The sequence below is a fragment of the Xenopus tropicalis genome, chromosome 6 (assembly GCF_000004195.4).
Source record: "Xenopus tropicalis strain Nigerian chromosome 6, UCB_Xtro_10.0, whole genome shotgun sequence".
Taxonomy (NCBI): Eukaryota; Metazoa; Chordata; class Amphibia; order Anura; family Pipidae; genus Xenopus; species Xenopus tropicalis.
Window position 1 is genome coordinate 71,268,087 of NC_030682.2, and position 14,807 is coordinate 71,282,893.

The following is a 14,807-nucleotide window of genomic DNA, read 5'->3' on the forward strand; positions in this document are numbered from 1 at the left end:
TCAATTCTATCCAGGATGTGGCATCCTTGCAGCAGGATCTTGGCCAACTTGCAATCAGGGCGGCTAAGTGGCAGATGAGATTTAATGTGGATAAATGTAAGGTCATGCACCTGGGATGTAAAAATATGCAAGCCACTTATACCCTTAATGGGACTGCACTAGGCAAATCCATAATGGAGAAGGACCTTGGAGTCCTTGTAGATAATAAACTTGGCTGTAGCAAGCAATGCCAGGCAGCAGCTGCAAGGGCAAACAAGGTTTTGAGCTGTATTAAAAGGGGTATAGATTCATGGGAGGAGGGGGTTATTCTTCCCCTTTACAGATCGCTGGTAAGGCCCCATCTAGAATATGCTGTTCAGTTTTGGTCTCCAGTGCTCAAACGGGACATGATTGAGTTAGAGAGGGTCCAGAGAAGGGCAACTAAGTTGGTAAAGGGTATGGAAAGTCTCAGTTATGAAGAAAGACTGGACAAGTTGGGTCTGTTTACACTGGAGAAGAGGCGCTTAAGGGGTGACATGATAACTATGTATAAATATATAAGGGGATCATATAATAACCTTTCTAATGTTTTATTTACCAGTAGGTCCTTCCAACGGACACAAGGGCACCCACTTCGTTTAGAAGAAGGGAGGTTCCATTTAAATATTCGGAAAGGATTTTTTACTGTGAGAGCTGTGAAGTTGTGGAATTCCCTCCCCGAATCAGTTGTACTGGCTGATACATTATATAGCTTTAAGAAGGGGCTGGATGGATTCTTAGCAAGTGAGGGAATACAGGGTTATGGGAGATAGCTCTCAGTACAAGTGAGGGAATACAGGGGTATGGGGGATAGCTCTTAGTACAAGTTGATCCAGGGACTGGTCTGATTGCCATCTTGGAGTCAGGAAGGATTTTTTTCCCCTCTGTGGCAAATTAGAGAGGCTTCAGATGGGTTTTTTTGCCTTTCTCTGGATCAACTAGTAGTTAGGCAGGTTATATATAGGCATTATGGTTGAACGTGATAGACGAATGTCTTTTTTCAACCCAACTTACTATGACTTGCTGCTGTAATTGCCGCAAAAGGTGGCTCTACAAAGTACTGACTTTAGGAGGGGGGTGAACAGTTATGCACACTGAAGTTTTCTGTTACTTTGTCCTATTTGTTGTTTGCTTCACAATAAAAAAAAAAAAATACATCTTCAAAGTTGTAGCATTTTCTGTAAATGAAATGGTGCAAACTCTCAAAACAATCCATTTTAATTCCAGGTTGTAAGGCAACAAAACATGAAAAATTCACCTGTTGATTGATCAGTTACTCCCTGATCCATATATTTATTTACAAATTTAAAAAGGAGGCCTTTAAAATTATTCATAGGATTCTGTTTAAGCAATGCTTAAATATCATTATCTGGTAGCTGTCTCTCAGCTTCAGCCATATATGTAGATTTATCCATTGCCACAACTTAACTAAACCACCTTTGTCAGCAGACCTAATAACAATAGAAAAGGAAAAGGAAGAGGAAGGAGCAGAGTAAAGGCTAAAGGTGGACTAAAGATCCGCTGGTTTGGAGAGGTTATCAAATGAGCATAACTTTGTCCAATATGGCCACTCATGTTGGGCCATATTGAGCAGATTCTGTTCTTTGCCTCTGTAAGCCTACTTATAAATAAAACTATTTAGTAGAATTGTGATTTAGTGAACAGTTAATTAAATGTTATTTACCTTTAACTGATTTTGTAATAAAAAATCTTATTTAAATTGTATCAGAATGAATGTTTAGAATAGAAATGCTGTTTAAGTCACATCAACATACAATCTTGCAGCTGCTGTAGAATCACAAGTGCCATCAGTCAGTATAGAGAAGTCTTCCTTTCTTTTCCCACAGTTGGTGTTGTGAAGTTGAACATTTTGTATTTTGTACTGACAAGGCAGTTGTTGCTTTTGCATTTGTTTTATAAATAAATATGTCAGTACAACTTTGGGATTTCTTATCCAAGAGAAAATATTATCTGAATTTCAAAAAGGTAATTTCTATAAAGTCCTTTTCAGGCAAATCGTTCTAAACTATGATAAATATTTTCTTTCTCTTTGTATTTATAAAACAGTACTTTGTACATGCCATATTAGTGGCAGAACAATCCTACTGCGTTTATTAAGTAAAAAAAATTAGTAGATTTTAGCAGACTAACGGTATGGTTTTCCAAATTACGGAAAGATCCCTAAACTGGGGCAACTCTCGGCCCAAGCACTGCCTTTAATGGATCCTATACCTGTATATCTAGGGCTTCATTCATGAAATCATGAGTTTGAATCCCGAATGGGAAAAATTAGTATTGGATACGATAATTTCTGAAGATCGCAAATATCACGAAAATGCTTACGGAAAAATCGCATTAGTCACAATAATATCGTATTGGCGATCTGAAATTTTCGTACTGAACGATTGTAAAACAGCGGGAAAACCTTTCTGACTTTGATCCTTCTGTGCGCGATTTTGGAAGCCTCCCATGTGAATCAATGGCACTCTGCAGCTCCAACCTGGCCCAAGGAAAGTCATGATATTGAAGCTTGAATGAATCCGAAACATTCGTACTCGGCATGACAATACGATTTTGTCGCAAAAATTTTGACGCAAAGTATGAAAAAGTCGCAAAAGCTACGAAAAAGTCGCAGAAAATACGCATGGGGCGTTCGTGGATTAGTAAATCTCTCCCGTAGTATCAAACTCACCAAATAGTTAAAGCTAAAGAATCTTTAACAAGAACTAGATAGATAGATAGCAAAGCTCCAATATACAGACATATCTGGATCTTTACATATATGGCTTTAGTTATGTATATCTTGAGAAAAAAAAAGTTTGCCTCACCTAAATATAATAGCTTTACAATTTCCATAAAAGAAATGTGTAATGTTGATCAAATTATTCTTATTTTCATGCATCCAAGGACAAAATGCTCCAAAATGGCTTTCCACCGGAAACGATAGGCACCGTCGATTTGGGTCCTAAAGACCGACTCAGCAGCTTATCTGCCCATGTATGGGGCCCTCCGACAGGCCTCCCCAACCGATATCTGGGCATAGATAGTGATGTTTAGACAAGCATTTCTTCTAGTTCACTGCAAGATCATTGGCTACAAGATAATTGCATATAAAACCACATCACAGCTAATTCCACTATAATGTCTTGCCTAATTTTATACATGTGGAATGGTTGACTATGTAAATGTATCTGCATTGTTTTCCAGTTTATGTTGATAATCAGATTTTCAGTGTATTTATTTCAAATGATCAAGATGTAACATTCTTTTTTTCATGAATAATCATATGTGTTATATATTTTTTAAGATTTGCAATTTTAAGAGTACTTCATTTTCATAAAAAAACAAATGTAACATTCTTTCTGATTCTTTTATACATGTAATGTGTTGTCATATATTTTTCATGATTTAAAAAACAAAAATACAAATTCCTTATTTTTGCTTCCTTTGAAGGTTTTCGTAGAAATGATGAATTGAAAGCAATGGAGGTGTTGCCAATTTTAAAAGAAAAAGTGGCATATCTATCAGGTAAGAAAATTATGAATTTTTATTACTTCGCTTTTATCTGTGAGGTGGTATGGCATGATGTGGTAGTTCAAATCAGCCTTATGCAGATGTTTGTACCCATGGCCAGCAATCAGATTAATGGTTGAGACATGTAAGCCACTGAAGAGCTGCATTAGGGCAGTAGCACACGGGGAGATTAGTTGGCCGCAATAAATATTTGCGGGCGACTAATCTCCCCGAAATGCCATCCTACTGGAAGAAAGTAAATCGCTGTTCGGATGGCATCCGCGTAACTTTGGTCGCTTGAAGTTCCCTTGAGGGGACAGGAAACCAAAGCGACGGCCCCCACATGAGTGTCACGGTCGGCACCCAATACCAGAACAAGTGCCGAGCACCCTGGTCTCTGCTCGTGCTTCGCCAGTAGCGTGACCGCCTTTGGCTTCGGGAGGAGCCCTCAGCTACTCGGATGCCACCTGGACTTATACGAGAGGTGCAGAGCAGGAGTTCTGGCTAGCAATGGGGCACGACAGTATATAAGTCTTAAGGCCGATGGTCACGGTACAGAAAAGGATAGGCAAAATACGTGGTCAAACTTGCAGGGTCGAGGCGGGCGGATAACTAGGATCGTCAGGCAGGCAAAGGGTCAAACCGGGTAAACAATCAGACGGATGAGGCAGAAACAGTAGTCGGAAACAGGCACGGATCAGGATACGGAATAATCGGAATCGTCAAAGCCAGGCAGGGTCAAAACAGGAACAAACAGAAGCTTACAGCACAAATTCAGGCACCAGGAGTAAACCTATCACGGGCAATGAGTAACAAACGAAAAGCCCTTTAAATATTTAAAATTTGGCGCCATTGCGCGCTGACGTCATGCGCATGCGTCATGACGTCATCCGTCAGCGCGCCTGCGCCTTTAACTATGCGGAAGTGCGCGCGCTCGCACACTATGAAGGAGCCGGCTTAGAGAGAAACCGGCGCGGCGGGCGTCCCCGCCGATGGCAGCGCGGCGGGCGTCCCCGCCGCGCTGGTAAGTTCTTTTTTATTACATTACCCCCCTCTCTAGGGGGGGCCACTGGACCCCCAGGTTTTTCAGGAAACCTGGCATGAAATTGCCTCCGAAGGCGGTCAGCCTTGATGTCATCTACTGAGACCCAAGAATTCTCTTCAGAGCCATAACCCTTCCACCTGACCAGATACTGGAGCCGACCACGCACCCCACGAGAGTCCAGAAGCTCCTGGACCTCAAACTCGGACTGCCCGTCAACCAATACTGGGGGAGGAACAGGTAATACACGGACCTGAGGAGCTGGCTTTAAAAGAGAAACATGGAAAGAATCAGAAATCTTAAAGGTTTGCGGAAGTTTAAGACGAACAGAAGAGGGGTTTATAACCTCAGTAATAGCATAAGGACCAATGAATCTAGGCCCCAACTTAAGAGAAGGGATTCTCAACTTAATATTCTTTGTGGATAGCCAGACAGAATCACCAACTTGATAGTGGGGAGCCTCCCTGCGAGATCTGTCAGCAGATTTCTTTTGGATCGCAGTGGCTTTAGAAAGAGAATCATGAACATCAGACCAAATCTTAGCAAACAAACTAATCGAGGAATTAACAGAGGGCACAGACGACAATGAACCGGAAAACGAAAATGCTTTTGGGTGAAGACCATTAACAATGAAAAAAGGAGACTGACCAGTAGAGGTAGTGAGTGGCGTTATTATACGCAAATTCTGCCCAGGGTAATAGCTCCGCCCAAGAGGACTGGTTGTTAGCCACATAACACCTCAGGAATTGTTCAAGTGACTGGTTAACTCTTTCAGTTTGGCCATTAGTCTGAGGGTGATATGCGGTGGAAAAAGATAATTCAATCCCCACCAGAGAACAGAATGCTCGCCAAAACTTAGAAACAAATTGCACTCCTCTATCCGAAACAATGTTAATCGGAAATCCATGTAGCTTAAAAATATTAGACACAAATAAATCAGCCAAGGATTTAGCGGAAGGGAGGTGTGGGAGGGGAATGAAGTGGCTCATCTTACTAAACCTATCCACTACCACCCAAATTACAGTCTTCCCTTGGGACGGAGGAAGATCTACAATAAAATCCATTGAAAGATGGGACCAGGGTCTGTCAGGGATTGGCAGTGACCTTAACAATCCCTGTGAAAGGTTTCTGGACGACTTAGATCTATGACAGACAGAACATGAATTAACAAAGGCTTTGACATCTCGAGTGAGAGAGGGCCACCAAACACTACGAGACAGGAGAGACATGGTCTTGGCAATGCCAGGGTGCCCCGCCATTTTGGAATCGTGAGCTTCTTTTAACACCTGTTCTCTGAGATTCTCAGGAACAAATAGCCTCCCGGAGGGAGTCCCAACTGGGGCAGAAGACTGAACTGTGGATAAAAGGTTGGTGAGATCAACCCCCAGAGCTGCCACAATCAACTCACCCGGGATAATGGGTATGCACTCCCTAGGGTCAGGAGGATTAGCTTCAAAACTCCTAGAGAGTGCATCAGCTTTAGTGTTTTTGGAGCCAGGCCTATAAGTAATAGAAAAATTAAACCTGGAGAAGAATAGAGCCCACCTAGCCTGTCTAGGGTTCAACCGTTTGGCCGATTCAATATATAATAAATTTTTATGATCCGTAAACACAGAAACAGCATGTTTAGCCCCCTCTAGTAAGTGCCGCCATTCCTCAAAGGCCCACTTAATTGCTAACAGTTCTCTATTACCAATATCGTAGTTGGCTTCAGAAGGGGAAAATTTTTTAGAGAAAAATGCACAAGGATGCAATTTGTTAGTCAGAGGGTGCCTTTGAGAGAGAACCGCCCCTGCCCCAACCTCAGAGGCATCAACCTCAACAATGAAGGGGAGGGCAGTATCAGGATGACGGAGAATGGGGGCAGACACAAATTCTTTCTTAAGAAAATTAAATGCTTGCACAGCTTCTGAGGGCCACAAGCTAGGATCTGCTCCCTTCTTAGTAAGGTCAGTGATAGGGGCCACAATCAGGGAGAAATTTTTAATGAACTGACGATAATAGTTGGCGAAACCTAAAAACCGTTGGGTAGCACGTAGGGAAAGAGGTTGCATCCAGTCAAGAACAGCTCTTACTTTCTCTGGATCCATTTCTAGACCCTTACTGGAAATATGGAACCCCAAAAATTGAACCGAATTAACCTCAAAGGTGCATTTTTCAAGTTTCGCGTACAAATTATTCTCCCTTAATCTTTGTAACACCACTTTAACATGACTACGATGGTCCCTCAGGTTAGAGGAGAATATCAGAATGTCGTCCAGATAGACCACTACGAACACCCCCAGCAGGTCCCGGAAAATATCATTGACAAATTCCTGGAAAACTGCAGGAGCGTTGCAAAGACCAAAAGGCATAACTAAATATTCGTAGTGGCCATCCCTTGTGTTAAAAGCGGTTTTCCACTCGTCCCCTTCCTTGATACGAATAAGATTGTAAGCACCTCTAAGATCAAGTTTAGTATAGATGTTAGCACCCTTAACGCGATCAAAGAGCTCAGAGATTAGTGGAAGGGGATAGCGATTCTTAATAGTAATCTTGTTAAGCCCCCTATAGTCAATACAAGGGCGAAGACCTCCGTCCTTCTTGCCCACAAAAAAGAATCCAGCACCGGCAGGGGAATTTGAAGGCCTAATGAACCCTCTTTCTAAATTCTCAGAAATATACTCTCTCATTGCCTGGGCCTCGGGCAATGAAAGGGGATAAGTTCTCCCTCTGGGGGGAGTAGAGCCAGGAATGAGGTCAATTGGGCAGTCATAATGTCTATGAGGTGGTAGTGTCTCGGCAGCTTTCTTTGAGAATACATCAATATAGTCTTTATAAGCTGCAGGTAACCCCTCCAAGGACGTGACTGCCATTATTGGGCAAATACACGAACCCCTACAGTTAGGTCCCCACTGAATAATTTTCCCAGATGCCCAGTCAATAGTGGGGTTATGGGCCTGGAGCCACGGCAATCCTAAAATGAGCGGAGAGGTGGCACCCTTTATGATGAATAGTGCTAGCTCTTCACAATGAGAATTTATACTCAGAGAAAGAGACATAGTTTTCTCAGAAACCAATCCTGATCCTAAAGGTCTTTGATCTACTGCCATGATTTTCATGGGGGTACTTAAAGGAAGTAAAGGTACACCAAATTTGGCTGCAAAAGCAGCATCCAAAAAATTCCCCTCTGCCCCCGAGTCCACCAAAGCAGATACCTTGACCGAGCCCGTGGGCCATGTTAGTTTGACCGGAATCAAAATCCTAGAGGCGGATAGGGGAGAGGAAACACTTGCACCCAAATGGAGCTCCCCTTCTCCATTTAGGCTTGGGAGTTTCCCGGCCTCTTAGGACATTGATTTAGGAAATGACCCTTTTCCCCACAGTATATACACAACCCTTGAGTACGCCTGCGAGCCTTTTCCTCAGGAGATAAGTGAGAAATGCCCAATTGCATGGGTTCTTCCTGAGGCAAAGGTACGGAGGGCCCAGCACACTCAAAATTAGACACAGCTTTGGAAGAGCTGAAAAAATTAGAACGAAGAGAGGAATTCCTCTCATCCCTTCTTTCCCTCTGTCTCCTATCTACCTGGATGGCTAAAGACATGAGGTCGTCCAGGTTAGAAGATAGGGGGTAATTGACTAGACTATCCTTGATAGACTCAGACAGGCCTATACGAAACTGACTGCGCAAGGCCATGTCATTCCAGCCAGTTTCTACTGCCCACCGACGGAATTCAGTACAATATACTTCTACATCCCGTTTCCCCTGACGAAGCCTACGAATCGCGGCATCGGCAGTGGATGCACGATCCGGGTCATCGTAGAGAATCGCCATGGAGTCAAAGAAACTATCTAAGGAAGAACGGGCTGGGTCAGAGGTGGACAATCTGAGGGCCCAAATCTGAGGGTCACCTTGAAGGAGGGTCATTACAAATCTTACTCTCTCCTCATCAGTAGAGAATGAATGAGGAAAGAAACTTGAGATATAGTTTACAAGCCTCTTTAAATGTGAAAAATTTGGATCGATCCCCACAGAATTTTTCAGGGAAAGCAATCTTAGGTTCTTGGGGCTTAATGGTGTTACCCCACAAGTTAGCAGAACCTACCGGAGGAGAAGATGCAGGACTGGACCGCTGCTGTGGAGTTTCCAGTTTACGGGTCAGATTATGGAAACCCTGCAGGAGATAGTTTTGTTTCTGCTCCTGTTCCTCTAGGCGTTGAAGCAAGGTGGTCAGCAACACTTCAGTGGTGGAGGAGGCAGATGGAGCAGCAGCAGCTTCGTGACCATAGTCTTCCATGGCCCGTGATAATGTCACGGTCGGCACCCAATACCAGAACAAGTGCCGAGCACCCTGGTCTCGGCTCGTGCTTCGCCAGTAGCGTGACCGCCTTTGGCTTCGGGAGGAGCCCTCAGCTACTCGGATGCCACCTGGACTTATACGAGAGGTGCAGAGCAGGAGTTCTGGCTAGCAATGGGGCACGACAGTATATAAGTCTTAAGGCCGATGGTCACGGTACAGAAAAGGATAGGCAAAATACGTGGTCAAACTTGCAGGGTCGAGGCGGGCGGATAACTAGGATCGTCAGGCAGGCAAAGGGTCAAACCGGGTAAACAATCAGACGGATGAGGCAGAAACAGTAGTCGGAAACAGGCACGGATCAGGATACGGAATAATCGGAATCGTCAAAGCCAGGCAGGGTCAAAACAGGAACAAACAGAAGCTTACAGCACAAATTCAGGCACCAGGAGTAAACCTATCACGGGCAATGAGTAACAAACGAAAAGCCCTTTAAATATTTAAAATTTGGCGCCATTGCGCGCTGACGTCATGCGCATGCGTCATGACGTCATCCGTCAGCGCGCCTGCGCCTTTAACTATGCGGAAGTGCGCGCGCTCGCACACTATGAAGGAGCCGGCTTAGAGAGAAACCGGCGCGGCGGGCGTCCCCGCCGATGGCAGCACGGCGGGCGTCCCCGCCGCGCTGGTAAGTTCTTTTTTATTACAATGAGTGGTTATTCTGCTAATGTTAGATTTTTCTTTTAAATAATGCAATTAATATCTTGTGTTTTATTGACTTGTCAGAGGAAGGTTACTACCAGGACAGTATTTTTCCAGCCTAGCTAGTAAAATACCAGACAAGGCCGGGGCCAGTATCACCATTCCTCCCCCTTCGTTGTTGTCTCACTCCTGGAGAACTGGAGAAGTCCCAAGCCAGACTTAGATTTTTTACTATTGGGTGCTATTCTGATATCTACCACTTTTAGCAATATAGGTGTCGGGTAGCTGCTGTCTTGCAATCTTTCCGTTGTTATGCTGATCGGCTGCTGGGGGTGGGAAAGGGGTGGGGGCGTGATATCACTCAAACTTGCAGAACAGCAGTTAAGTGTGATTGAAGTTTACTAGAGTGCAAGTCACGTGGCTGTGGCACCGTGGGAAATGAAGAATATGGATAGCCCCATGTATAATTAAATATTAAAAAATCTTTTTGTGCTTTTAAAAAATGGATTTAAATCAATGGAAGCTCTATTAACTGATGTGTTTTGGAAAAAAACAGTTTTTCCAAGACTGTATTCCTTTAAAAATATTTTTTAGTAGACTTAATCTATGGTTATACAGATTACGGATCTTTTATCCAGAAAGCCCCAGTTACTGCGAATTCTGAATAACAGGCCCCATACCTGTACATACAGTAAAGGTGGTGCGCACTTCAGTATCCATGTTTCTTTTTTTTTTTTTTTTTTTTTTTTTTTTAATTTGAAAATTTTTATTAGTTTTAGTAAGACAGAAAACAGTACAATCAACATTTCTGCTTTACATTCAAACATTGTTTCTTAATGGTTTACAATAAAGACTTCAATTTTGATAATCTATTTGTCTTGTGCTTGTTTTTCTTTTCATTTTCGTCGTTAAATCTCTCTTTTAGCAAGCTGTAGTTGATTGGTTAAGGAAAGTGGTGTAGTAGGGTAGGTAAAGATATAAAGGTAGGGTTATTGGGGTGGGGGGGGAGAAATAGGGGTAGAGGGGGGGGGGTAAAAGTTACCGGTTCTCGATGTTTTCTATTCGGAGCTATCTGCCTGCTGGCTCTCCAGATATTGGGTCCACGGATACCACTCCAGTTCCCCCTCGTAGCTCTTGTCCAATAATCTATTTCTGATTGATTCCATAGCTTTGATCCAGTTTATTTTTGTTATCAGTGTTGGTGTACCAGGAATGCTGGGTTGTTTCCAGTTAGCTGCTAGTAGTGATCTTGCTGCCGTTAGGATATGAGCTGTCAGTTTGCGTGCCTGTTTGAGTTGTGTGTTTCTTGTTTGTATTCCTAGGAGGAAAAATTTTGGGGTTGGTTCTACCGTGGTGTGGAGGACCTCGGAGAGTAGGGTTGCTACTTTTTGCCAAAATTCCTGTGCTATTTTGCATGTCCACCATGTGTGTATGAATGAGCCTTGTTCTCCACAGCCCCTAAAACAAGTTGATAATTCTGGGTTATTTGTGAATTTGCTAATGCGGGTTGGAGTGTAGTACCATCTGAAAATAATCTTGTATGCTCTTTCGCTTGAGACTGCGCAGATCGAGCTTTTACTGGCTGAGGTCCAGATCTGTGAAGTTTTTTCTGGTATTGTGGTCTCTAGGTCTTTTTCCCATTTTGTCATGTATGTTTGTTGTAAAGGTGTTGTGTCTGCCGCTAGTTGGTAGTATAATAGGGAGATTAGGTGCTCTGGTTGAGATTGTCTATAGCAAATGTTTTCGAAATATGTGAATGTTTGACTTGTTTGTGTTTTGATTTTTGCTTCTAAGAAGTGTTTGATCTGTAGGTAGTATCCATGTTTCTTAACGTGCTTTATTTCGTATATTTCACCAGTTTAATGAATTGGGTTTAATTAGTGGTTAAATGACTTTTGTAGACACAATTTTCACCATGGCAGTTTCACATCAAAACCTTTCTATTGGATAGCAGTTTGACAATAAAAAGTGCAAGTTACATTTTATGGTGTATGACAAATCCGAACACAGAGACCCACTATAAGAACCATTACATACAAATAAGGTGCATAGTATGTTACAGTTCTTCTATAGCAGGTAGCATTTACTGATCACCTGTTTAAAACTAAATGTCTCATCGGTTGCTATAGTTGTCACATAGAGGGTCCCACCAGGTCTTGAACTCATTGGTAGATTCCCTGTTGCAAGCCAGTTCAGTTAAAGGAATACTGTTGAAACACATCAGTTAATAGAGCTTCTCCATCAGAATCCTGCATTGAAATCTGTTTAAAAGCACAAACATATTTTTTTTTTATATTTAATTTTGAAATTTCATATGGGGCTAGCCATATTCTTCATTTCCCAGAGTGCCACAGCCATTTGACCTGTGCTCTGATAAACTTCAGTCACACTTAGGGGCTGATTTACTAAGACACGATTTCGAATCCGAATTGGAAAAATTCCGATTGGAAACGAACATTTTTACGACTTTTTCGTATTTTTTGCGATTTTTTTCGGCGTCTTTACGATTTTTGCGTAAAAACGTGAGTTTTTCGGCGTCTTTACGATTTTTGCGTAAAAACGTGAGTTTTTCGGCGTCTTTACGATTTTTGCGTAAAAACGTGAGTTTTTCGGCGTCTTTACGATTTTTGCGTAAAAACGTGAGTTTTTCGGCGTCTTTACGATTTTTGCGTAAAAACGTGAGTTTTTCGGCGTCTTTACGATTTTTGCGTAAAAACGCGAGTTTTTCGTAGCCATTACGAAAGTTGCGCAAAGTCGCGATTTTTTTGTAGCGTTAACACTTGCGCGCAAAGTCGCGCCTTTTTCGGAGCGTTAAAACTTAAAAGGCGCGATGTTTCGCGCAAGTTTTAACGCTACGAAAAAATCGCGACTTTGCGCAACTTTCGTAATGGCTACGAAAAACTCGCGTTTTTACGCAAAAATCATAAAGACGCCGAAAAAAAAATCGCAAAATTACCGATCATTACGAAAAAAACGCAATCGGACGCATTCGGCCCGTTCGTGGGTTAGTAAATGTGCCCCTTAGTGCTGTGTGGAGTGATATCCCCACCTTCCCTTGCCCCTCAGCAGCCAATCAGCAGAACAGTGGGAAGGTAGAAAGATAGCAGCTCCCAGTAGATATCAGAATAGCAACGAATAGTAAGAAATCAAAGTCTGGCTTGGGACTCCTCCAGTAGGAGAAACAATAGCTTACCTGAAAGCAGAGTGCTGGCACTTTCTGAAAGTTCATAATCGGGCACAATACACTGAGATGGTTGCCTACACACCAATATTACAGTTAGAAAAAAAAAAAATATTTGTTGGTTCAAGAACAAAATGTTAAAATGGTGGAATTAATTATTTGCTATGTAAAGAGTGTAATTTAGAAATACAATGTACACTATAAAAATCTTGACAGAATCCCTTTTATGTTATTCATGGAATTGTTCATATATTTATTATATGGCAATGCATTTACAGTGGTGTGAAAAACTATTTGCCCCCTTCCTGATTTCTTATTCTTTTGCATGTTTGTCACACAAAATGTTTCTGATCATCAAATACATTTAACTATTAGTCAAAGATAACACAAGTAAACACAAAATGCAATTTTTAAATGAGGGTTTTTATTATTTAGGGAGAAAAAAAATCCAAACCTACATGGCCCTGTGTGTAAAAGTAATTGCCCCCTGAACCTAATAACTGGTTGGGCCACCCTTAGCAGCAATAACTGCAATCAAGCGTTTGCGATAACTTGCAATGAGTCTTTTACAGCGCTCTGGAGGAATTTTGGCCCACTCATCTTTGCAGAATTGTTTTAATTCAGCTTTATTTGAGGGTTTTCTAGCATGAACCGCCTTTTTAAGGTCATGCCACAACATCTCAATAGGATTCAGGTCAGGACTTTGACTAGGCCACTCCAAAGTCTTCATTTTGTTTTTCTTCAGCCATTCAGAGGTGGATTTGCTGGTGTGTTTTGGGTCATTGTCCTGCTGCAGCACCCAAGATCGCTTCAGCTTGAGTTGACGAACAGATGGCCGGACATTCTCCTTCAGGATTTTTTGGTAGACAGTAGAATTCATGGTTCCATCTATCACAGCAAGACTTCCAGGTCCTGAAGCAGCAAATCAACCCCAGACCATCACACTACCACCACCATATTTTACTGTTGGTATGATGTTCTTTTTCTGAAATGCTGTGTTACTTTTACGCCAGATGTAACGGGACACGCACCTTCCAAAAAGTTCAACTTTTGTCTCGTCGGTCCACAAGGTATTTTCCCAAAAGTCTTGGCAATCATTGAGATGTTTTTTAGCAAAATTGAGACAAGCCTTAATGTTCTTTTTGCTTAAAAGTGGTTTGCGCCTTGGAAATCTGCCATGCAGGCCGTTTTTGCCCAGTCTCTTTCTTATGGTGGAGTCGTGAACACTGACCTTAATTGAGGCAAGTGAGGCCTGCAGTTCTTTAGATGTTGTCCTGGGGTCTTTTGTGGCCTCTCGGATGAGTTGTCTCTGCGCTTTTGGGGTAATTTTGGTCAGCCGGCCACTCCTGGGAAGGTTCACCACTGTTCCATGTTTTTGCCATTTGTGGATAATGGCTCTCACTGTGGTTCGCTGGAGTCCCAAAGCTTTAGAAATGGCTTTATAACCTTTACCAGACTGATAGATCTCAATTACTTTTGTTCTCATTTGTTCCTCAATTTCTTTGGATCTTGGCATGATGTCTAGCTTTTGAGGTGCTTTTGGTCTACTTCTCTGTGTCAGGTAGCTCCTATTTAAGTGATTTCTTGATTGAAACAGGTGTGGCAGTAATCAGGCCTGGGGGTGACTACAGAAATTGAACTCAGGTGGGATAAACCACAGTTAAGTTATTTTTTAACAAGGGGGGCAATCACTTTTTCACACAGGGCCATGTAGATTTGGAGTTTTTTTTCTCCCTTAATAACGTAAACCTTCATTTAAAAACTGCATTTTGTGTTCAATTATGTTATCTTTGACTAATAGTTAAATGTGTTTGATGATCAGAAACATTTTTTGTGACAAACATGCAAAAGAATAAGAAATCAGGAAGGGGGCAAATAGTTTTTCACACCACTGTATCATTTATAAGGGTAAAGGTATTCTGTCAGAAGAAAACGTTTTTGGTTTTTTTTTTTACAAAATCCATAAGGTAATAGCGCTCCTCCAACTGAATCCTGCCTTAAAATCCATTAAAATCAGTTACTCCTTACTGCTGCACTTCATGTTGGAATGATATCCTCTCCCTCCCTTTCC

General features: G+C 42.2%; 1 protein-coding gene across 6 annotated transcripts in view; it reads left to right on the forward strand.

The window, feature by feature from the left end:
* The window catches only part of trio (trio Rho guanine nucleotide exchange factor), a 308,906-nt gene that overhangs the window by 91,264 nt on the left and 202,835 nt on the right, over positions 1-14,807 (forward strand). For all 6 annotated transcript variants that reach the window (XR_001170948.3, XM_012964353.3, XM_012964355.3 and 3 more), the window contains exon 2: positions 3,472-3,546. Coding sequence is in view for 5 of the 6 variants with exons in the window: in XM_012964353.3 (XP_012819807.1) it covers positions 3,472-3,546 (75 nt within the window). In the remaining variant the exon portion in view is untranslated. The remainder of the gene's footprint in view (positions 1-3,471; positions 3,547-14,807) is intronic.